Here is a 23676-nt window from a genome sequence, read left to right as displayed (position 1 = left end):
CCTTGGGCAGTCCTTTAAGAAGCTCTTACACTCCCATATATTCTGAAAAGCATCATAATCGCACTTACTGAGAAAAGAGGTGCCTGGAGCGGACGATGAATTTGAAGAGATATTCCAGGGCCTTGAATGTTCTCAGAAGAGGGTCACATGGTTCCCCACGGCTAGCTATCGCCACATAATTTGTCAGCACCGTAGTGAGCTTCCTGTAAATGAAAGACCAAGAGAAATGGACGGTTAAGAGGTTGTGGGCAACACAAGAATTCTTCATAAATATATAAGACCTTGTATCATAGTGTACCACACATTGCTTATCTTGTGTTTTCTTATTGTTAAATGTATGGAGGAACATTTTTGATAGGACGTCTAAGTCTGAGTTTGGACGATCTTCAGAAAGATGTCCAAAAATCCAATAGAGAGAATGTACATTCTCAAAAGAGCAAGACATCTATCTTTTTTTTTAAAAGATCTATCTAGATGTTTTGGTCCTTAGTACATCTATTTTTTTTTTTTGGGCCGTTCTCTAATATAAAGATGTCCACATTAAAAACACACAAAAGCCAGTTTTTCGTACATACTAGCAGCCAGCATTCTTAGCAAACTGTTCACAAAGAGCTAAGCACAGGAGAGGGGCTCTCTAGGGAGTACTGCAGTGAACGTCACATTTCAAAGTCCCAGGTACACACATCACAATAACCTGCTTATGTTGTATGGTGAGCTCTCCAAAACCCACCCAAAACTTACTGTACCCACCTGTACACCACAACAATAGTCCTTATGCCTTCAAGTATCATCTTTATGTAGCTACAGTAGGTTTTGGGTGGGTTATAGTGACGTGTATCTGGGACTTTTTTTTTTGTTTGTTTGTTTGTTTGTTTTTTTTTTCCCCAGTTCAATATTTTTATTAAGCTTTATGAAAAGATACAGTCCAAAAATGCATTCAGATACATGTACGACACCGGGATCTCGAAACTAATAACACTTAGTGTAACACAGCAGTAACTACAATCAATTGTAATTGGGTTTGAAACCTTCTAAGAGATCCAAAGTACTTGGACTGCTTATAAGAAAACAGAAAGAAAGAAGGAAGGAGAGAAAAGAGAAAGGAAAGAGAAGGAGAGAAAGAGAGAGAGAAAGAGAAAGAGAGAAAGACAGGAGTGTCTATGAAACAGAACTAACATAGGAGTCTAAGAATTTCCAAGGTGAGTTGCATAGTGTCATGTTCATGGATAGTCGAGCAATATTTTTCTTCTCATAACATATGATTCAAATTTATGATACATGCACAAAGATTTCCACCAAAAAGTATAATCCAATGATGAAGAGGATTTCCAATTCTTCAATATATGCATAAGGGCAGTCACAAACATAGTGTCAATAAGTTTAGGAGGACAATTCGAAAGAACAAAGCAGGGGTGCTGAGATCTGAGAATTATAATATCCAAGGAAAGTTCATCCGAACAGTTAGTAACATGCTTTATAGTGTCCCAAATGCGAGACCAGAAGGAGCGAACTGGAGTACAGTGGAAGAGCATATGATCAAGGGTTCCGGCCTCCTTCATACAATTCCAGCATACAGAGTTTTGTTTAAGGTTGGCTTTCCACATCCGAAAAGGAGTCCATACCGCATTCCACATGACGAAGAACATTGACTGTGAAACTCTGGAAGATAAGAGAGGACGATTTGTCGAGGACCAAAAAAGATCCCAGTCAACATCAGTAAGAGGGGTTGTTAGTATGGATTCCCAGTGTTTCATGGAATGAGGAGAAAAGATAAAGGAGTTGTCCCTTAGTATGCTGTAAAATAAAGAGATTGCTTTGCCCTTTGATATAGCCAGAAAAGACCAATGGCGTATAGTGTGAATGGATAACTCAAAGTCAAATCGTAGGGACTGAGAGGATATTGCTTCAGTGAGGGAAAGCCATTGAGAAAATGTGGAAGGAGGTAGTGAGTATGTAGAGCAGAGTGTGTTGAAAGGAACAATAGAGGTCTGAGTAGTTATTTGATGAGGAAACCATAGCCCAGCCTGCTGCCATCTTTTCCATGAAAGTGACTTTCCGTTGTGTTGGAGTTTGGGGTTGTTCCAAATAGACACAAATGGGCTATCTTTGATTGAAATTTCTGCTATCGCATCTAATAGATGAAGGGCATGCTGCGTCGCACTCAACAGAGAGTATCTTCTCAAATGTCTAGGGATTGGAATTGTTGCCATACAAGAGACATGTAGTATCTGGGACTTTTAAATGTGAAATTTACTGCAGTACCCCCTAAATAGTGCCCCTCTTTTCTTTTCTGCTGGTTTCAGCTATCTGTGTCTGAAGCTGGTGCTGAAAAGTTCTCAGCCCAACCGAGAAGAGAATGACGTGGATATGGTTCAATCAATGATCTGAAACAATGTCAAAAATATAAAATTTTGTTCTTGCAAATTGGCACTTAAGGAAATAAGATAACACTCTTTTCAGCTACAGTGGCAAAATAACGCTCAGAATTTAGGAAGTTGGTTGGTTGAGCTGAGAACTTTTCAGCACCCCCTCATAATATAGGCTAGAAAGTACTGGGGTTTGATTTGGGTTTTTTTTTCCAGATCTCTGGATGGTGGGAGGAAGTAAGTGACCACTGGGGGAGTAAAGGGGGGAGGGATCATACTTTAATTCCTCCAGGGATCAGTTTGGGCACCTTTTTAGTATTTAGATGCTTTTAATACAGGTCTAGCTCCAAATGTCTAAAAAAAAGCCCTTGATATTTCGTTAAACGTTTGATTATTGTATCAGGTGAATGTCCCGGCTCTCCTACAGCATACCTCATAACGTTTAACCCAGTGGCATTCTCTGCCTCTCTCGCTGGGTGGTCGAATTGCCCTATTTCCAAAATGGCTCAATTACTTCCCCTGTGGTTGAGAGGCAGCGATTGGCGGTGCCTTCGGCGTATGTTTACTAAATATTGTTGGGCAGGCCGCAAGCCCAAAATGCAGTTTGAGAGGTTGTTGGGTTCTGGTGTGAGCGGGGGTATGGGCCTCCCTGATATCCATGCTTATAATTTGGCCTGCCAACTACGACCCCTTCGGGACTGGATTTTTAGGACTGATATTTTTACCCCATTTCTTTTTGAACAGTCTCTCCTTCATCCGTGTCATCTGACCTATCTGCTGCATGCTCCATTGTCTAAACTTTCCATCTTGGCATGCACCAGTGTGTTGCTAAAACCGTTACGTCTAACCTGGTGTAAGTTAACGGAGGTGTTCCATTATAATCCCTAGGCCACTGATGTGTTGCCGCTGCAAGGAAATTTAGAGTTCCCGCCGGGATTAACCTCCATGGTTTCTCGGGACTGGAGCACTCAAGGGATTCTGTTGTTAGCGCAGGTTTTGGATGAGGGGGGCAAGCTTTTATCTTATCCTCGGCTGTTGGATATTGTTACAGAGACCCCGGGGGCTTATTATGGGTGACTGGGTAAGATTGTTCTAACGTCCAGCACCTGTGAGCACTTGAAGTCTTTTTCTCCCTGTTGTATGATTCTGAGTGTAGCATTGGAACAAGTTAAGTACAGCTGGTGATATTTGTTTCAACAATTGGCCTTACTTTTTTTGTATTGGGTAGTCTTTGTTTGACTTACATTGTTCAGGGGACTGTGTACTAACCTAAACAAAAAAAAATGAACAATGGTGCACATGATATGGGAAATGAAATGAAATGCATTGCCCATCACTAGTGACAAGTCTGTGTCTTTATATAGCTGTGAGCTGGGAAAGGTATAGGGCATATTCTGAAGTAGCTGACAGCGCTGGATGTACACAGAGATGACAGGGGTGAACCACCCCAAAGAGTAAAATTTACCACCACAAAGAATGATATTGAAGGCCAAAAAGTGAAATTTTTTCAGACGGTACATCCAAGGTATAATGCTAGAATGATTTAAGCGTAGCATTGATTTGCAAATGAATCGAGGCAGCATTAAATGATATTGACTTTTCTTTGGAGCCTCTGAAACATAACATAAGACAACACTTTATATTTATTCTGCAAAATCTTCCAGTTCTATGCATGTATCAAAATAAGAAAAACTGCACAAACACAGTGAGCTACAAAATCGTAATCAATATAACAAAACACATCAATCGGCCATCATTACTTCCCAAGAAATTTTTGAAACAGATAAGTCTTCAGTAACTTTCTAAAATAAAAATAAGAAACTGAGGTAAGTATTAATGGGCAAAATTCAGATTCCCAGCTAGCAGCCTGATAAGAAAGTAGCCACCCTTGATATGTCTTGTAAACACAGCCTTTGGGTGAAGGAAATGTAAAAAAGATCAAATTACGCTGTGAACATACAGGAGTTAAAAAAAAAAAAAAAATGATCTATTAGATAATTTGGTAGCAAAAAGAAACAAATTTAAAAATAACCCGTGCTTCCACTGGGAGCCAGTGTAATTTGCAAAGGCTTTACTTGTTTAATTCTGCCCAAATTAAAAATTAACCCACACCCCCTTTTACAAAACTACGATAGCAGGTTTTAGCACAGGCCAATGTGCTGAATGCTCTGTACTGCTCCTGACACTCATAGAGTTCCTATTAGCGTCGGGAGCAGCAGACAGCATTCACCACGCCGGCCAACTGTGTTCTGAATCAAAGTGAGTCTTTTAAAACGCTTCTTACAACCTGCTAGATAGACTATATTGCAATTGTCAAGTGCAGACAGTACCAAAGACTGCACCAAAAGATGAAAAGCTGATCATTCAAAACAACTCCGAATGTAGATAGCTGGGTGGCTGGTGGGCGTGAAGATTGTGTGGTCACTTGCCTGCCTGGCATAAACATTCTACATGACATAGATAGCAGTGTGGAATCCATATGGATAGAAATTCCATGTGTGAAGGGAAGGAATATAAAAGTAAAGTTATACTACCGTCCCCCAGGAAAAAATGAGCAGACAGATTTAGAAATGTTTTCAGAAATTAGGAAAGCAGGCATATTGGGCAACAGTACAATAATTGGTGAGTTCAATTATGCCAACGTTGACTGGTTAAATGTTACATCAGGGAGTGCTAGGGAGGTAAAATTTCTAGATGTCATAAATGACTGCTTCTTGGAGCAACTGGTCCAGGAACTGGCAAGAGGGGGAGCTATTTTAGATTTGGTCCTTAGTGGAATGGAAGGCATACTACAGGAGTCAATTGTGTTGGATCCGATGGGAAACAGTGATCATAATATGATCAAATTTAAGCTGATACCTGGAGTGATGTCGCAAAAGAAATCTATTGTAAAGGAATTTAATTATTGAAAGGGTAACTATGATAAAATGAGGAAAATGGTTAAAAAGAAGCTAAAAGGAGCAGTTGCAAAGGTTAGGACTGTAAACCAGGCATGGATGTTATTTAAATATATCATCATGGAAGCTTAGACCATATGTATTCCACATATTAACAAAAGTGGAAACTAAACTAAACTAAGCCTTAGGTTTATATACCGCAAAACGAGAGCTGGCATGGTTAAAAGGTGAGGTGAAAGAGGCTATTAGAGTCATAAAAACATCCTTTAAAGAATGGAAAAAAGATTTGAATGAAGAAAATAAGAAGAGATATAAGCACTGTCAAGTTAGATGCAAAGCATTGATAAACAAAGCTAAGAAAGAATATGGAATGAAACTTGCTAAAGAGGCAAAAACTCATAACAATTTTTATAGGTATATCAGAAGCAGAAAACCTGCGAGGGAATCCATGGAACTGTTGGATGATCAAGGAGCAAAAGGGGCACTTAGGTAGGATAAGCCTATAGGGGAGAAACTGAATGAATTATTTGCTTTAGTCATTACAGAAGATGTAAGAGATCTACCTGAACCGGACATGGTTTTCAAAGATGATGATGCAGAGGAACTGAAAGAAATCTTGTTGAATCTGGAAGACGTGCCAAGCCAAATCAAGCAAAACAGCTTCACACATGAAAAGACAAACAGCGGAGATGTACCAAGATCCAGGTGTGTAACTTTATTTCAAAACTTTATAAATGCGATGGCTTGACACACGTGTTTCAGCCTATAAGGCCTGCCTCAGGAGCCTTGTCAGTTACCTTCGTCACTATGTAATGTAGCACACATCAAAATCACTTATAATGAACGCTTTTTGCTATGCCAAATCAACAAATTAAAAAGTGATAAATCACCTGGACTGGATGGTATACATCCCAGGGAACTAAAAGAACTCAAACATAAAATTACTGACCTGCTGTTAATAATCTGTAACCTATCGCTAAAATCGTATGTAGAAGATTGGAGGGTGGCCAATGTTACGCCGATTTTTTAAAATGATTCCAGTGGATATCTGGGAAATTACAGACCAGTAAGCCTGACTTCAGTGCCAGGCAAAATGGTGGAAACAATAATAAAAAATAAAATTTTGGAACATGTAGACAAACATGATTTAATGAGACAGAGTCAGCATGGGTTCAGCCACGAGAGATCTTGCCTCATCAATTTTCTGGACTTCTTTGATGGTGTGAATAAACATGTGGATAAAGGAGAGCAGGTTGATGTAGTGTATCTAGATTTCCAGAAAGCTTCTGGCAAAGTTCCTCATGAGAGGCTCCTGATAAAATTAAAGAGTCATGAGATAGGTGGCAAAGTTCAGTTGTTGATTACGAATTGGTTATCGGATAGAAAACAGGAGGTAGGGATAAATGGTCATTTTTCTCAATGGAGGAGAGTAAACAGTGGAGTGCCACAGGGATCTGTACTGGGACCGGTGCTATTTAACTTATTTGCTCACATTTGACCTTCATTTCCTCCTCAGTTAGAGGATGTAAACTAAAAAACCACCATCAACACCTTCTCTCACATCAGGCAGCATTATGGGGTAAAGATCTAGAACAATTGCTCTCGCCCACTACTTATGAGGAATTCAGAAAGCGCCTAAAAACATATCTGTTCCTGAAATATCTAGACAGTTGACCCGTACATCTCTTTCCCCTCAATAACGGTTCCCTTGACCTCTTAACCACTTTCTCTCACCTCCTTTAAGTTCAATCAATTTGTACCTTTTTTAATCTTATGTAAACTGCATAGAACTTCACGGTCCTGCGGTATATAAACTGTTATTATTATTATTATCATTATTATTAAACTGTTCAAAGTTGTTAAAATGCATGCAGATTGTGAAAAATTGTAGGCAGACCTTAGGAAACTAGAAGTCTGGGCATCCAAGTAGCAGATGAAATTTAATGTGGACAAATGCAAAGTGATGCACATTGGGAAGAATAACTCAAATAATACTTGCCAGATGCTATGGTCCACCTTGAGGGTTAGCGTCCAAGAAAATGACCTGGGTATCATTGTGGACAATACGATGAAACCTTCCACCCAGTGTGCGGTGGCGGCCAATAAAACAAAAAAGATGCTAGGAATTATTAAAAAAGGAATAGTTAACAAGATTAAGAATGTTATGCCTCACCTGGAGTATTGCATTCAATTCTGGTCTCCTTATCTCAAGAAATATATAGCGGCACTAGAAAAGATTCAAAGAAGAGTGACCAAGATGTTAAAGGGGATGGAACTCCTCTTGTATGAGGAAAGACTAAAACGGTTAGGGCTCTTCAGCTTGGAAAAGAGACAGCTGAGGGGAGCTATGATTGAAGTCTACAAAATCCTGAGTGGAGTAGAACAGGTACAAGTAGATCAATTTTTTTACTACATGAGAAATTACAAAGACTAGGGGACACTTGCTGAAGTTACAGGAAAATACTTTTAAAATCAATAGGAGGAAATATTTTTTCACTCAGAGAATAGTTAAGCTCTGGAATGCACTGCCAGAGGTTGTGTCAAGAGCGGAGAGCGGAAAGCGTAACTGGTTTTAAGAAAGGTTTAGACAATTTCCTGGAGGAAAAGTCCATAGTCTGTTATAGAGAATGACATGGAGGAAGCCACTGTTTTCCCTGGATCGGTAGCATGGAATGTTGCTACTCCTTGGGCTTTGGCCAGATACTAGTGATCTCCATTGGCCACCGTGAGGAAGGGCAACTGGGCTTGATGGACCATTGGTCTGACCCAGTAAGGCTATTCTTATGTTCTTCTTTTGTTCTTATGGAATGTAAGTTCCTTAGAATATAAAAGCATTTACGAACCACAGCATTCACTTGATTTTACTTTGCTAGATTTCAATCTAAAAATATCCCCAAAAGTTTCAAAACAGGTTGTATCGTATATACAGTACCATTAAAATGAAGAGAATCTTGGGTAAGTTTAGATCAGGGATCTCACAGTTCCTCCTTGAGGGCCGCAATCCAGTCGGGTTTTCAGGATTTCCCCAATGAATATGCATGAGATCTATGTGCATGCACTGCTTTCAATGCATATTCATTGGGGAAATCCTGAAAACCCGACTGGATTGCGGCCCTCAAGGAGGGACTTTGAGATCCCTGGTTTAGATGGAGTTGTAAAGAAAAAATTAGTTTTTTGAGACTTGAGTTTTAAATTAAAAGATGGCATCCAATTCTCTATCGTCAATCTCACTAAAGCAATCTGATTGATATTGTTTGATGGTACTGAATCCAATGACAAGACAACCATAATGTCATCTGCATAACTATTTAATTAAATATACATAGTAGAAAATTTTGTTCCCAAGGAGAATAGATAAATATTAAAGAGCAAGATAAAGTGGGGAACAATCTAGATAAATGTTTTGAGGGAAAACTGTCTGAACATTGTCTTCTACATCACAGTTCTTCAACCGCCGGTCCGCAAAAAAATCTTGCCGGTCCGCGAAGGATTCGGTCCCCGCCGCAACGAAAGGCCGGCGTCAGCTGACTTGCAACTTCCTGTTGCAGTCGCGGTGCCGGGACTCCTGCCTTCGCCGGGACTCCTGCCTTCCACCGCGTTTGCCTCCTGCCTTGTCTCCGCACCTCCAGACCAGCAGCGGCAGCTCTGTATATTTTTAACTTCGGCACAGAGCTGCCCCTAATCAATAGTTTAGCGCGGTTTCATGAGGCAGCTTCGGGGCCTTTGCTAGGCCGGCCCACATCGCATCATCGAAGCGGGCCGGCCTAGCAAAGGCCCCGAAGCTGCCTCATGAAACCGCGCTAAACTATTGATTAGGGGCAGCTCTGTGCCGAAGTTAAAAATATACAGAGCTGCCGCTGCTGGTCTGGATTCTTGGGCCACTGAAGGAGGGCAAAGAGCAGCTGTCCTGAAGGTTTCCCTTCCTCTCGCCTTTGCAGGTCCCTTTTTTCCACCTTTTTTTTTTTCTTCTTCAAACGGCAACGGGCCCCAGCATCGACATCAATCAAGTAAGTTCCACTGTTCCTTGCAAGCGGTTCTGCTCGGCCAAAGCTTCCCCTCTGACATGAGCCACCTCAGGGGAAAGAAAGTGACCCGCAAAGGTGAGGGGAAGGGAGCAGATAATGGAAGTTGGAGGGGGGGGAGAGAGAAGGAGCAGATGATGGAATGGAGGAGATGAGAGAGAGAAGGGGACAGATGATGGAAGTGAGAAGAAGGGAGAGAGAGCAGAAGGCAGATGGATGTCAGTTGAGAGGGGAGAGCAGATGCTGAATGGAAGTGGGGAAAGAACACATACTGGATGGAAGGAGATAAATAAAGGGGGAAGAAAATAGTAAGATAATGGAGGGGTGAGGGAAAGGGGTGACAAGCTGTGGGTAGACACAGTGAAAAGAGGGAAATAGGACTAAATAGTAAGAAATAATTTAATTTAGATGGAGGCAGAAAATAGAGAAGGAAGACCAGAGAAGAAAAGGGAAGAGAGAGCAGAGAACAATATCAGATCTGAGTGGAGGAAATGAGAAGAGAGATGCTAAAAACCACAGGGGGGAGGGAAGGACAGAGATGCCAGACCATGAGGGGAACAGAAGGAAGATGATGGATGCCAGACCAAATTGGGGGGGGGGGAGCAGGAGGATAGATGGAAGGGGCAGATGCTGGACTGAAGAGACAGAGAAGGTTATCATGCCGCTGTACCGGGCCATGGTACGCCCTCATCTGGAGTACTGTGTCCAGCACTGGTCACCGTACATGAAGAAGGACACGGTACTACTCGAAAGGGTACAGAGAAGAGCGACTAAGACGGTTAAGGGGTTGGAGGAGCTGCCGTACAGCGAAAGATTAGAGAAACTGGGCCTCTTCTCCCTCGAACAGAGGAGATTAAGACGGGACATGATCGAAACATTCAAGATACTGAAGGGAATAGACTTAGTAGATAAAAACACTATTCACCCTCTCCAAGGTAGGGAGAACGAGAGGGCACTCTCTAAAGTTGAAAGGGGGTAGATTCTGTACAAACGTAAGGAAGTTCTTCTTCACCCAGAGAGTGGTAGAAAGCTGGAACGCTCTTCCAGAGGCTGTTATAGGGGAAAACACCCTCCAAGGATTCAAGACAAAGTTAGATAAGTTCCTGCTGAACAAGAACATGCGCTGGTAGGGCTAGTCTCAGTTAGGGTGCTGGTCTTAGACCAGAGGGCCGCCGCGTGAGCAGACTGCTGGGCATGATGGACCACTGGTCTGACCCAGCAGTGGCAATTCTTATGTTCTTATGTTCTTAGGGCAGACGCAGGATGGAAGAGAGTGAAAAGGCAATGAAAGCAGGAACCAGAGACGACAAAAGGTAGAAAAAATAATTTTATTTCTATCTTGTGATTCAAATATATCAGATTTGAAATATGTATCTTGCTAGACATAACTGGGGAGTGCAAAGCCCAGGCACTACTACTTCTTTAGCTTCCAGCTGGCTTAGGGCTCTCTCTGACCAGGGGGCAGTTGCCCTAGTTCTACTCCCTAAAACCATTCCTGTCATGTGTGACTGTGGTATTCTGTTACATGATATTTGTGTAGCATTCTGTAATAATTTAGCTTATTCAGTTTTCTTGATAGTAGAGGGGATATATGTGAAGGGGAGGGGAGACAGGGTTTTTGTTGATCTTTGTCCTGTATTATTTGTATTTATAAAATGACAATTGTATAGAATATTGTTTCTTTTTATACTTTAATAAAATATGTTCAATATAAAATCATAACTATTTGAGGCTTGTGCAGATGGGATCAGATGGTTTGTGGGACCGAGCTCGCGGGGATGGGGCGGCGATGGTTTTTAAAAAAATTTTAGTCTTAGTAGTTTGCCGGTCCACGAAATAATTATTTTATTTCTGCCGGTCCACAGGTGTAAAAAGGTTGAAGAACACTGTTCTACATAGTAGTTAAAAGTATGTAGATTCGTTTCAAAGCACGTGTACTTGCAATTAGAGAATGACACGGGGAAAAAATTTGTCCCCGTTACCGCCCCGTCCCCGCAACCACCATCCCTGTCACAGCCCCATCCCCATGACCACTGTCCCCCCTTTCCCATTCACCACTGTCCCCGCCCCATCCCCACGACCACTGTCCCCGCACCATCCCCACGACTACTATCCCCGCAGCATCCATACAAGTCTCAATACTGCAATATTTAGCTTATTCCTTCCTTATAAATCAAAGTTCTGGCTGCTGAACTAGAGAAAGATGTTCAGCTGGCAGGGCTTTGTTTATACATTTTTATCAACTAATATACTACTTTATCCTAAAGCAAAAAAAATTAAAATAAAATAAATAGAATTTTTTTTTCTACCTTTGTTGTCTGGTTTCTGCTTTCTGCATCTTCTCATTCAATTCCTTCCATCCACTGTCTCTCTATGTCTTCCATTTGCTCTGTTACTGTGCCTCTCCCTCCCTCCCAAATTGGTCTGGCACCCATCTTCTTCCCTCCGCTCCCTCATAGTCTGGCATCTCTGCAGTGGCGTACCTAGCGTATGTGACACCCGGGGCCCATCATTTTTTTGACACCCCCCCATCTATATCAAAAATATGATTTTTAGTAACAATCCACATATCGCACCACAAGAATGTACCTAGGAAAAAGCAGCATCTTAAACACTGCAATGAGCACTAGAACACCAACACATACATTGTAAAACTAAACAAGCCAGATCCCGCACAGTCAATTGATCCTGCAGTCAATGCCAACTGTAAACTATGTTCTTTTCATACACACAGAACAGAGATACACCTTCGCCCAATATGGAATAATCACAAACTAAAAATAGAAATATGTAGACAAAAGTTAAACTGAACCACCAAGAAACCAGAAAGAAACCAGACTCTGCATACCACAACACCACAAAAACAGTAACACATGTCCTCTAATACTGTGCAAAATATAAAGACAGTAGATGTAAATTTGAAAAAAACTGATACATAACAATCACCACTTTACAAATTAACAAATAAAAATAAAACAAAAAATGAGAAATAAGAGAATACCATTTTATTGGACTAATCCATTTTTCAATTAGCTTTCAGAGGCCAAATCTTTCTTCAGAACAGTACTGTTATCCTGTCCTGACCTGAGGGAAAGGGTTTAGTCCCCAAAATTGCCTTATTTCCATTTCCTATTTATAAAATTTTATCAATACAGTTACAATACTACTTGATTCTAAGTAAAGCAACAACAAAAATCTTTCTACCTTTTGTCGTTTCTGCTTTAATCATCTTTTCTTTGCTCTTTTCTTTCTATACAGCGTTTGTCCTCTCTCCCTTCCATGCAACATCTGCCCTCTCTTTGCCCCTTCCACCCAGCTTGTGCCCTCTCTCTCTCTCTCTACCCCTTCCATCTACTGTCCACCCTCTCTCTGCCCCTTGCATCCACTGTCCACCCTCTGTCCCTTGCATCCACTGTTCCACATGGCATCTTCCCTCTTTCTATGTCCCTTCAATAAACTGTATATCCTGTGCCCTTTCTCTCCTTTGTACATGATTCATTTTGGCTTCACCCCCTCCCCTATGCTCTGGCACTCCTCTCTTCTCCTTTCCTTCCTTCATTCCCACTCCAGCCCATGGTCTGGCATCTTTATCTCCTTTAGTTTCACTGTTGTTACAATTACCTATACATAGCTTAAAGAACTTTAAATAAATAACTCTCAAATTTAATTTTGTGATGGTTTTCCAATTTTATAATTTCAATTATAATGTACAGTGAAAAACTTAACAGAATGGGATCCAATGTGACTGAACTGTACAGTCTGCTTAATGGTTGCTATGTAGGATGACATTTAGGGCTAGATGCACTAAAGTCAGTTGGTAATACCAACTAGATCATTGTTGGCCAATTCTCTGGCCAATTGTGGACCAGCGATCAATGCGCTACCATGTTTGCATGCAAATGATTTTCACGGAGCTTTAAATCATTTGCATGCAAACCCAACAGCGATTGACTCATGCGCAGAGCCCTAACAGAAGTGACAAGGGAAGCAGCCTCCTGTCACTGCTGGTAGGGCTTCTTTTTTAATGGCACAGATGTTATGTGTGTGTTACACATGCACAATCTGCCCCATTTAAAAAAAATGAAAAAATTCCGGAACTTAGAGACAGAAGAAATGGCTGTGTAGCTGTGAAACTCCCATCCCCAGGCATACTTTTGGCGATTTTCAGCTTTAAAATCTATCTCCTTAGAAGCAGAAAGTCTGAAATTTTATCTAATAAGCATACCAAGCATGAAACAGGTGGGAAGGCAAAAAGATTAAAGGAAGATCCGCCCACTCCTTCCAAAACTCCCCTGCCTGTGGATGCTCTGGACATGATAGAGCTAATTGAGGAGCTGAGAAATATTAGATTAGTGATAAAAGACAATACAGATCAACTGGAGGCGGTGAAGGAAGAAGTGGCAAACTTGGCACAGAAAGTGGAAATGGTGCATACCAGAATGGAACAGATAGAAACCCAAATGGAGAAAGTGGAAATAGAGCAGCTGCAATATAAAAAAGATCACAGGGTTCTTCAGAACATGGAAAAATGGATGGTAGATTTTGAAAATCGTTCAAGAAGAAAAAATGTGAGAATACTGGGATAAAAGGAAGGGGTGGAGGGAAAGAATACTATAACTTTTTTGGAAGAAATCTTACCAAAAATTCTCCCTCTTAATTTAAAAGTTCCATTAGAAATTGAAAGGGCACATAGGATTCCAGGAAAGAGACTAATGGTCAGTCGGGACCTAGACCATTAATATTTCACCTGTTTTGTTTCCAGCATGCTATAGAAATTTTAAGAGTGGCAAAGGAGACCAAAAATCTGACTTACCAAGATTCAAAGATTATATTTGTTCTGGATTTTGCGAGTGCAACAGTGAATATACGCAAACAATTCTTATAATTGAGGCAACCATTAAAGGAGATCGGGGCAAAATATGGGCTTTATTATCCTGCATTCATGAGGGTAATTTATAAAGATAGATTCTTCCAGTTTGAAGACCCTGAGAAGTTGAAGGAGTTTTTGTCTCAACAAGAGACACCGATGAACTGAGCTGATGATCCTGACAGTTGTGGAGGGCACAGTGGAGGAGAGTGTATGGACTTTGGAGTGAATCAAGTCTTTATTTATTGTTTTTCTTTTGAATGTTGGTGAAGTAGGGCTGAATTTTGGTGAGTTGGATCATTTATTTTATTTTATTTTAACATTAACTGACTTAACTGCTTCGGAAATCCAACTGTCACAGCACTATGAGGATATTATTTTTTTTCCATTTGAATATGCCTCGAGATTGGAGAGAATTCAATCTTCCATTTTCAGCGAATGGTTGGTCAGCATGCAGACAGTTCCCGCCCACTGTGTTATTGAAGAGTCTCAAGGAAGTACGCTGATGGATGTCAGCAGAGTAGCAGCAGTCTTCCAGTCTGGTTGTTCCATCTTTGAGGAAGCCTCTGCCCCTCCTGAAGTTGATGCCCTATGTGGCTCCACACTCGAGTTTGACAGTTCTTTTGTTTCTCTCCTCTCTGCCTGATTGACCGCGAAACTAACTGACATTGCACTAGGAATATGATAGAAAAGGAACTAAGGCCCTCTCTTTTACTAAGCTGCGGTGGAGGTTTCTACCATGGCCCGGGGTACTAAATGCTCTGATGTTGCTCTAATGCTCATTGGAATTCTATGAGTACCGGAGCAGTGTCAGAGCATTTAGGACTAAAGGCCGTGGTATAAACCTCTACCACGGCTTAATAAAAGGGGAGTAAATAAGATAATCTCCAATAACAACAATATGAAAACTGAATGTAACTCACCTCAAGCTACCAATGAAAAATTGCGAGCAAAACATAAATAAGAATCAACTGTTCAATTCCTAATTAATAAGTGATGATCTTATCTTTTCAAGGATAAAGCCTGTTGCAGTCACTTTTTCTATGGAAAGTTACTTTACTGGATTTCAGTGCACAGTCACGCTGTCTGGCAAACTGTATCTGATTTTTGTTGTTATTGTTATTTGGGTTTTATTTGGCATTTTATAAGAACATAAGAATAGCCTTACTGTGTCTAAGTCTATGCCTGCCCATATGCCACTCATAACACTCATCCAAACATGTCCCTTTGAGCTCTGGATGTACCCGTTCTACTCCACTCAGGATTTTGTAGACTTCAATCATATCTCCCCTCAGCCATCTCTTTTCCAAGCTGAAGAGCCCTAACCGTTTTAGTCTTTCCTCATATGAGAGGAGTTCCATCCCCTTTACCATCTTGGTTGCTCTTCTTTGAACCTTTTCTAGCGCCACTATATCTTTCTTGAGATAAGGAGACCAGAATTGAACGCAATACCTCAGATGAGGTCAAACCATGGAGCAATACAGGGGCATTATAACATTCTTAGTCTTGTTAACCATCCCTTTTTTATAATTCCTAGCATCCTGTTTGCTTTTTTGGCCGTCGCCACACATTGGGCAGAAGGTTTCATCGTATTGTCTACCATGATACCCACACTATATTGTGAGACAGATACCATAGGTATACCTTGTATATAATAATTTATAAAACATACTTGTAGGCCAGAGTGGCACTGAAGTGCTGTCGAATATAGGCTTCTAATACTGCATTGAAGTGCTGGAACTTCTTGTCTGCAATTAACCCCACAATGAAGACCTGCCAGAGAGGAGGAAAAAAGAACCAGTTACAATAGTGTAAGATACCAATAATATTCAGTATTTACCACTCCTGGAATTTCTACAACATGGTGAAAGTAGATATCCCTTTACATAGTGTATAGTATAGCTTAAGCAGGAGCGGCTCTAGGCAATTGCTGCCTAAGGCAAGGGATAAACTGGCACCCCCACTCCCTGAGCATCCAAAATAGGGGTGGGCAAGGGCTGCCCCAACTATTAGGCTTTCTGCTTTGACCCTTCTCTCCCTCAATTGGCATGTTTCCCATCCCCCCCCCCCAGGCCCTGCATATACCTTCAATTTGTTGTAAAAGTTGCCAGGCAGTTGTAGCGATTCACAGAGCTACCCTGCTGCCAGTCCTGGCATCTTATCTCCACTGCCCCAGCGGAAACAGGAAGTTGTCAGAGAGGACGGGCCACATTGGAGAGAAGACGCCAGGACCGGCAGCAGGGTAGCTCTGTGAATCACTACCGCTCCTGGCAACTTTTACGACAAATTGAAGGTAGATGGTTTTTTTGGGGGGGTGAAATAGGAAAAATGCTGATTGGGGTGGGGGAGAGAAGGATGACAACATTAGATGCAGGGAAGGGGAGCAGCAAAGAGAGTCAACCGGCAGGTAGATGCCACTCCCTCAACAGTGCCGCCTGAGACTGCCACCTCAGTTGGCCTCATTATAGAACTGTCCCTGAGTTTAAGTTTCCCTCATGTTTAAAGCCTTATTCCATCCCTACTATATCCACTGAGAAACATTTTAGAAAGGACTTCCAACTCAGAATATGGATGCCAAAGTCAGAATGTCATAAATGGACATCTTTCTCACGTGCATGTGCTGTAAATGTCTAGCATGAACATCTCTTTTGCAAAATGTACCATCCAAATTATGAACAGGGAAATGAAGGGACATGTGACATCGGCAGGCTGCCAACCATGTCACAGAAACAGATCTCGCTACCACTCCGCCATTGTTATGAAATATATTTATCAGCAATAAATGAAAGACAGCTCATCACAATAAAAATACAGCACTCAGGGCAAATAAGGATTACATATATACAAAGTAGCAAGCTCCTGGTCTAGGATGCATCTCTTTTTCTCCTCCCCTCCTCCCTATTATTCCCATTCTGCATAATATTTATAGTAGCCTAGGGTACCACGTAGTTACAGATTACATCACATTCATCATTTTTATTGGCTATATGGTGTATAATTCGCTGGCTATTCAGCCCCCTTCACTGTAACATGTTAAGATTATATTGTAACATATTAATATTATATTCCTTACTAATTTGTACTCTGTAATGACTGACTGCTCAGTGACATCTTCCCTATTTGTACACTGTAATTCGCTGATTGTACAGCTCTCTTCACTGTGAATCACCTAGAAGTCGCAAGATTATGGCGGTATAGGAAAAATAAAGTTATTATTATTATTATTATACACTTATCATGGAGCCATACCGAAGTGTGATGTCACCTGGTGCCAAAACTGACCTTTCTATATTTCAATGACAAATGCATTCCCAATACTAAGGCTAATAACTTCAGAGAGCAAGCCCCCACCTTCCTGAGTTACACTGTCCTTCACTAATACTTCTTAGAAGGACTTCTAATCATGTACTGTACTGGTCTGAAAAGTCCCAAAACAGTGATGTCACAGTCTGGAGATCTGACTGCTAGTTTCTGGAGCAAAGGTGAATCTCTCTCTTGCTGGCAGATGAAAATGACTGCTTAGAAGTTTGAATTCATATGCACAATGTCTCTCTTAGAAATATAGCTATTTGGGGTTCTCAGGGGTCTTCGCCTACAATATATGAAGGTCTTATGCTTGCGGCTTCTTCCGCCTACATTTTCATGCAGGTCTTACTCCCGATTCTCCCCTGATTTATCCTCACATAGATATCTGTGTGACAGCCCATCTTAGAAAATGGTTGCACAGATATCAGCACAGAGCAGAGGAGTGGACTACTGGATAAAGCAAAGGGCTGAGGATCATGAGATCAAGGTTCAAATCCCACATCAGCTGTTTGTGATTCTTTTTTTAATTGCAAGCTCTATATGAAAAGAAAATTACATACTGTATCCGAAATGTACACCACTTTTAATAGCCTTCAGATGTGCAGGTGTCATAAATATTCAGGAACAGTAGGTATTTTTCTGTCCCATGCATAGTCGTAACTCACTAACTCAAAATGAAATCTCCGTTTCACCACGTGGCTTCTTCAGGGGAGAATAGTGTTGCTGAGCAAACTGCCTATTTTATTTTGAGTCAGTGAGTTACGACTTTGCATGAATATAGCAAATGGCAGCCGTTTTATTCCCATGAAGAGGCTGCGAGGTGAAACATAGGTGCTCCATAGGGATAATCAAGTTTATCAAGCTAAGTGCTGTTATTTGCATATTTATGCAATATTACTGTACGCACAGGCACTATATACTAAAAAAGTCCACTTTATGTAACATCTATATATATAAAATCGGAGGTATGTATGTGTGTATGTATGTATGTGTGTGTGTGTGTATGTGCCGCGATCACGCAAAAACGGCTTGACCGATTTGAACGAAACTTGGTATGCAGATCCCTCACTACCTGGGATGATATGTTCTGGGGGTCTCGCAGCCCACCTGCACACGTGGGCGGAGCTACAAACATAAATTCAGATTTCACCCATTCATGTCAATGGAAAAAATGTAAAAAGCTGCCATTCTCACAGTTATTCAAAAACGGCTTGACCGATTTGAACGAAACTTGGTATGCAGATCCCTCACTACCTGGGGTGATATGTTCTGGGGGTCTCGCGGCCCACAACTCTATGTTGCTTGCTCAAGGGTGGGTTCACCCAAGAATTTATATGTTCTTGCTCCAGGAGGTGAAACTAAAAATGTTGTTTATAATCACGTTTTGCGTTAGTTATATTGTATTCATTTTGTCAAATATTTCACATTATAATTTGAATATTGTACTTTTTATTAAGCTGTAAAAAAATAATTTCATTCACCACTATAAAGTATCTTTATTTGAATCCATTTACAGTGTTATTGCTATAATTACCGTATTTTCACGCATATAACGCGCGCGTTATACGCGTTTTTACCTACCGCGCATACCCCTTGCGCGTTATATGCGTGAGCGCGGTATACAAAAGTTTTAAAACATAGTTCCCACCCCGCCCGACGCCCGATTCACCCCCCCAGCAGGACCGCTCGCACGCGCTCCCACCCGCATCCACGATCGGAGCAAGAGGGAGCCCAAGCCCTCTTGCCCGGTCGACTCCCCGACGTCCGATACACCCCCCCCCCCCCCCGGCAGGACCGCCGACTTCCCGACAATATCGGGCCAGAAGGGAGCCCAAACCCTCCTGGCCACGGCGACCCCCTAACCCCACCCCGCACTACATTACGGGCAGGAGGGATCCCAGGCCCTCCTGCCCTCGACGCAAACCCCCCTCCCCCCCAACGACCGCCCCCCCCCAAGAACCTCCGACCGCCCCCCAGCCGACCCGCGATCCCCCTGGCGACCCCCACGACCCCCCCACCCCCCTTCCCCGTACCTTTGGTAGTTGGCCGGACAGACGGGAGCCAAACCCGCCTGTCCGGCAGGCAGCCAACGAAGGAATGAGGCCGGATTGGCCCATCCATCCTAAAGCTCCGCCTACTGGTGGGGCCTAAGGCGCGTGGGCCAATCAGAATAGGCCCTGGAGCCTTAGGTCCCACCTGGGGGCGCAGCCTGAGGCACATGGTCGGGTTGGGCCCATGTGCCTCAGGCCGCGCCCCCAGGTGGGACCTAAGGCTCCAGGGCCTATTCTGATTGGCCCACGCGCCTTAGGCCCCACCAGTAGGCGGAGCTTTAGGATGGATGGGCCAATCCGGCCTCATTCCTTCGTTGGCTGCCTGCCGGACAGGCGGGTTTGGCTCCCGTCTGTCCGGCCAACTACCAAAGGTACGGGGAAGGGGGGTGGGGGGGTCATGGGGGTCGCCAGGGGGGTCGCGGGTCGGCTGGGGGGGCGGTCGGAGGTTCTTGGGGGGGGGCGGTCGTTGGGGGGAGGGGGGTTTGCGTCGAGGGCAGGAGGGCCTGGGATCCCTCCTGCCCGTAATGTAGTGCGGGGTGGGGTTAGGGGGTCGCCGTGGCCAGGAGGGTTTGGCTCCCTTCTGGCCCAACTACCAAAGGTACGGGGAAGGGGGGTGGGGGGGTCGTGGGGGTCGCCAGGGGGGTCGCGGGTCGGCTGGGGGGGCGGTCGTTGGGGGGAGGGGGGTTTGCGTCGAGGGCAGGAGGGCCTGGGATCCCTCCTGCCCGTAATGTAGTGCGGGGTGGGGTTAGGGGGTCGCCGTGGCCAGGAGGATTTGGGCTCCCTCCTGGCCCGATATTGTTGGGGAGTCGGCGGTCCTTCGGGGGGAGGGATGTATCGGACGTCGGGGGGGGGGCATCAGGCTTTCAGGATGGGGACAGACCTTCAAGGGGGGACAGTGCACGGAAGTCAGGGGGGGTGAACGGAGAGTCGGGACAGCGCACGGAAAGTCAGGGCGGGCGAAAGGAGCGTCGGGCAGCATGCGCGGTATACCCGTGAGCGCGGTATACCAAAGTTTTTGTACATATCATCGTGATTTCTGCGCGCTATACCCGTGTGCGCGTTTTATACGGGTGTGCGTTATTTGCGTGAAAATACGGTAAATACCCATGCAACGCCGCGGCATCAGCTAGTATAATATATACTGGACCATCAATCATTTGCAAAATCAGTCAATTATATGTGTTAAAGTGCTGTGTTCAGATCCTCATACCTCAGTGCTCAAAACAAAATCAAAGTGATATCTAGAGCAGAGGTTGCTGGATGGGACCATCATAACCACAGTATTGTCCCATATGGTGCATCGTATGTGACTTATACAACCCTGATAAAACAAAATACTTATCTGGGAGCAGTGCAACGTTTCTCTTAGTTAGTTTCCTCTATGGTAGAAGTGAACAACATCAACCAAAACCACCACAGAATCATTAGTGCTCACCCAAAGTTGCCTAAACCCGGTCCTCCCTACCCCCCCCCCCCTACTCGAGTTTCGCTCCACGCGTCATCAGGAGTGAGTAAACGAACTGAGCAGACTTGAGACTGAGTGAAGCCTCCAATTGGTCGCTGTGTGACCGGATCCATTCCCTCCCCTCCCATATTGATGGAGTCTGAATATAGTGCATGAATAAGCATGACTACTGACTACAGAGAAGAGTCACATAATAAGAGCATCAATGCCTAATATCTTTTGCGATTGATGGGATTTGCAGTGCAGAAATTAATATAAGTATTTCAAATAATAAGTGTTTCAAACTGAACACAGAGGAGGTTTTTATTGACGTATGATTAAATTGAGTTTTGGAGCTACAGCTTTGCAGCATGTTGATCACTGGCGTAGGCTGGCCCACTCACTGAGGTCTTTTTTTCCTCCTTCGTATACCAAAATTGTACATACTAGATTTATGAGTGTTCACTTTTCTTTTATGTATAGACATAATACACTACTTGTTTTAAAGCAAAGGTGATTTAAAACTGCAACTCATAAACATATTTCTTTAAGTGCTCAGGGAATTAGTTGTCAGACTGCGTTTTTTCCTCCTTCCATTTCAACCACTTTGAAGATGTTTGTAGTTCCATGATTATGCTGTATGAGCCTTGTTGTTTTATTTGTGTTTTTGATTCATGCTTAGCAGATGGTAACTATTTAATCTTTGTTTAGATTTTACATCTGAATGCTGCAGTACAGGTCCTTTGAAAAAGCCTAGGCGAAACGCGTCAGAACCCAGAACATGTTTCTGAGCTCTACCCAGCTTTTTTCAGATAAGTTTTCACGTTTTGAATTTACACGTTGATTTTTTTTGAATATGAATTTGTACACCTTGTCTCACGTGCAATGATTAGAGGTGATTACTTGCTCTGCAGTCTGACAACTAATTCTCTGAGCACTTAAAGAGATATGCATATGAGTTGCAGTTTTGAATCACCTTTGCTTTAAAACAAGTAGTGTCACTTCCATTTTTTGTTTTTTGATATTCACTCCATTTGGAAGTGAGTTGTTGTGAGTTTTGTTTCCCCAATTTTTGGGTTTAGACATAATACATTGTTTAATATTAAGATGAGTATAGAGAGGGCTCATTCAAAAGCAAAGGTTCTAGACCAGGGCTGCCCAAGTCCAGTCCTCGAGATCTACTGGCAGGCCAGGTTTTCAGGATATCCACAATGAATATGCATGAGAGAGAGATTTGCATACCAAGAAGGCAGTGCAGGCAAATCTCTCTCATGCATATTCATTGTGGATATCCTGAAAACTTGGCTTGCCAGCAGATCTCGAGGACCGGACTTGGTCAGCCCTATTCTAGACTTTACAAAAACCAACTTTGTTCAGATGGGGGTTTACGTCAAGGAATTATTGTCTGGATGGGAATGTCTGGAAGGAGTGGAAATGCGGTGGGCAAAACTGAAAGGAGCAATTGTAAGGGCGACAAACCTTTTTGTGAAGCAAGTAAGTAAAAGTAAGAGGAAAAGAAGGCCTCTTTGGTTCTCAAAAGTAGTAGCTGAGAAAGTAAGGAGTAAGAGGTTAGCTTTCATAAACTACAAAAGATTGCAGAAAGAGGAAGACGGAAAAATATCTGGAAAAGTTAAGAGAGGCTGGTCTTGTAGGCAGGAAAGCAAAGATGCAAATGGAAGAAAAATTAGCTGTCACAGTAAAACGGGGATACAAGACATTTTTTAAATATATTAATGATAGGAAGAAGTGCAAAAGTGGCATTGTGAGACTCAAAGGCGAAGGGGAGGAATATGTAGAAGCTGATAAAGAAAAAGCTAAATTGCTTAACAGGTATTTCTATTCTGTGTTCACGGCTGAAGCACTGGGAGTGGAACTGCAGAAGACAAACGTGAATAGGGATGGAGGAGTAATAGATCCTGATCAATTTTCAGAGGGTTGTGCTCGTGAGGAGCTAGCTAAAATAAAGGCAAACAAAACAATTGGATTGGATGGTGTACATCCTAGGGTGCGGACTGACCTTTTCAACGAGTCTCTAGAGTCAGGAGTGGTACTGAAGGACTGGCAAAGGGCGGATATGGTCCCTCTCCACAAAAGTGGAAATAAGGAAGAAGTAGGGAATTATAGGCTGGTATGTCTGACTTCTGTGGCAAGCAAATTAATGGAAAAACTTTTAAAACAGAGAACGGTCAAGTTTCTGGAATACTGTGGATTACAGGACCGGAGGCAACATAGAGGTAGGTCTTGTCAGACAAATCTGATCAATTTCTTTGACTGGGTGCCCAGAGAATTGGATAGAGGATGTGCACTAGATGTGGTGTATTTAGATTTTAGCAAAGCCTTTGACAGTGTTCCACACATACGTCTAATAAATAAACTGAGCGCCCTCGGGATGGTTTGAGGGAGATCCGGAAAACTACAGACTGGTGAGTCTGACCTCGGTACTGGGAAAGATGGTAGAGGCGCTGATAAAGGACCACATCATTGATCACCTTGACGAACATAATCTGATGAGGACCAGCCAGCACAGCTTCAGCAAGGGAAGATCTTACTTGATGAACTTGCTGCACTTCTTCGAGGGAATAAACAGGCAGATAGTCAAGGGCGAGCCGGTTGACATTGTATATCTGGATTTTCAGAAGGCATTCGACAAAGTCCCACATGAACGACTACTTCTAAAAATTGCGAGCCATGGAATCGAGGGTGAAATACTCACGTGGATTAAA

General features: G+C 42.7%; 1 protein-coding gene across 1 annotated transcript in view; it reads right to left on the bottom strand.

Annotated features, from left to right (window-relative positions):
• The window catches only part of LOC117365127 (dedicator of cytokinesis protein 2-like), a 1549644-nt gene that overhangs the window by 1188765 nt on the left and 337203 nt on the right, over positions 1–23676 (bottom strand). Inside the window, exons 21-22 of the mRNA XM_033955120.1 lie at positions 15825–15925; positions 69–203 (exon numbers count right to left, since the gene is read on the bottom strand). Of these exons, the coding sequence (XP_033811011.1) occupies positions 69–203; positions 15825–15925 (236 nt within the window). The remainder of the gene's footprint in view (positions 1–68; positions 204–15824; positions 15926–23676) is intronic.

The sequence above is a fragment of the Geotrypetes seraphini genome, chromosome 1 (genome assembly GCF_902459505.1).
Source record: "Geotrypetes seraphini chromosome 1, aGeoSer1.1, whole genome shotgun sequence".
Taxonomy (NCBI): Eukaryota; Metazoa; Chordata; class Amphibia; order Gymnophiona; family Dermophiidae; genus Geotrypetes; species Geotrypetes seraphini.
This window is presented reverse-complemented; position numbering and strand designations above follow the sequence as displayed.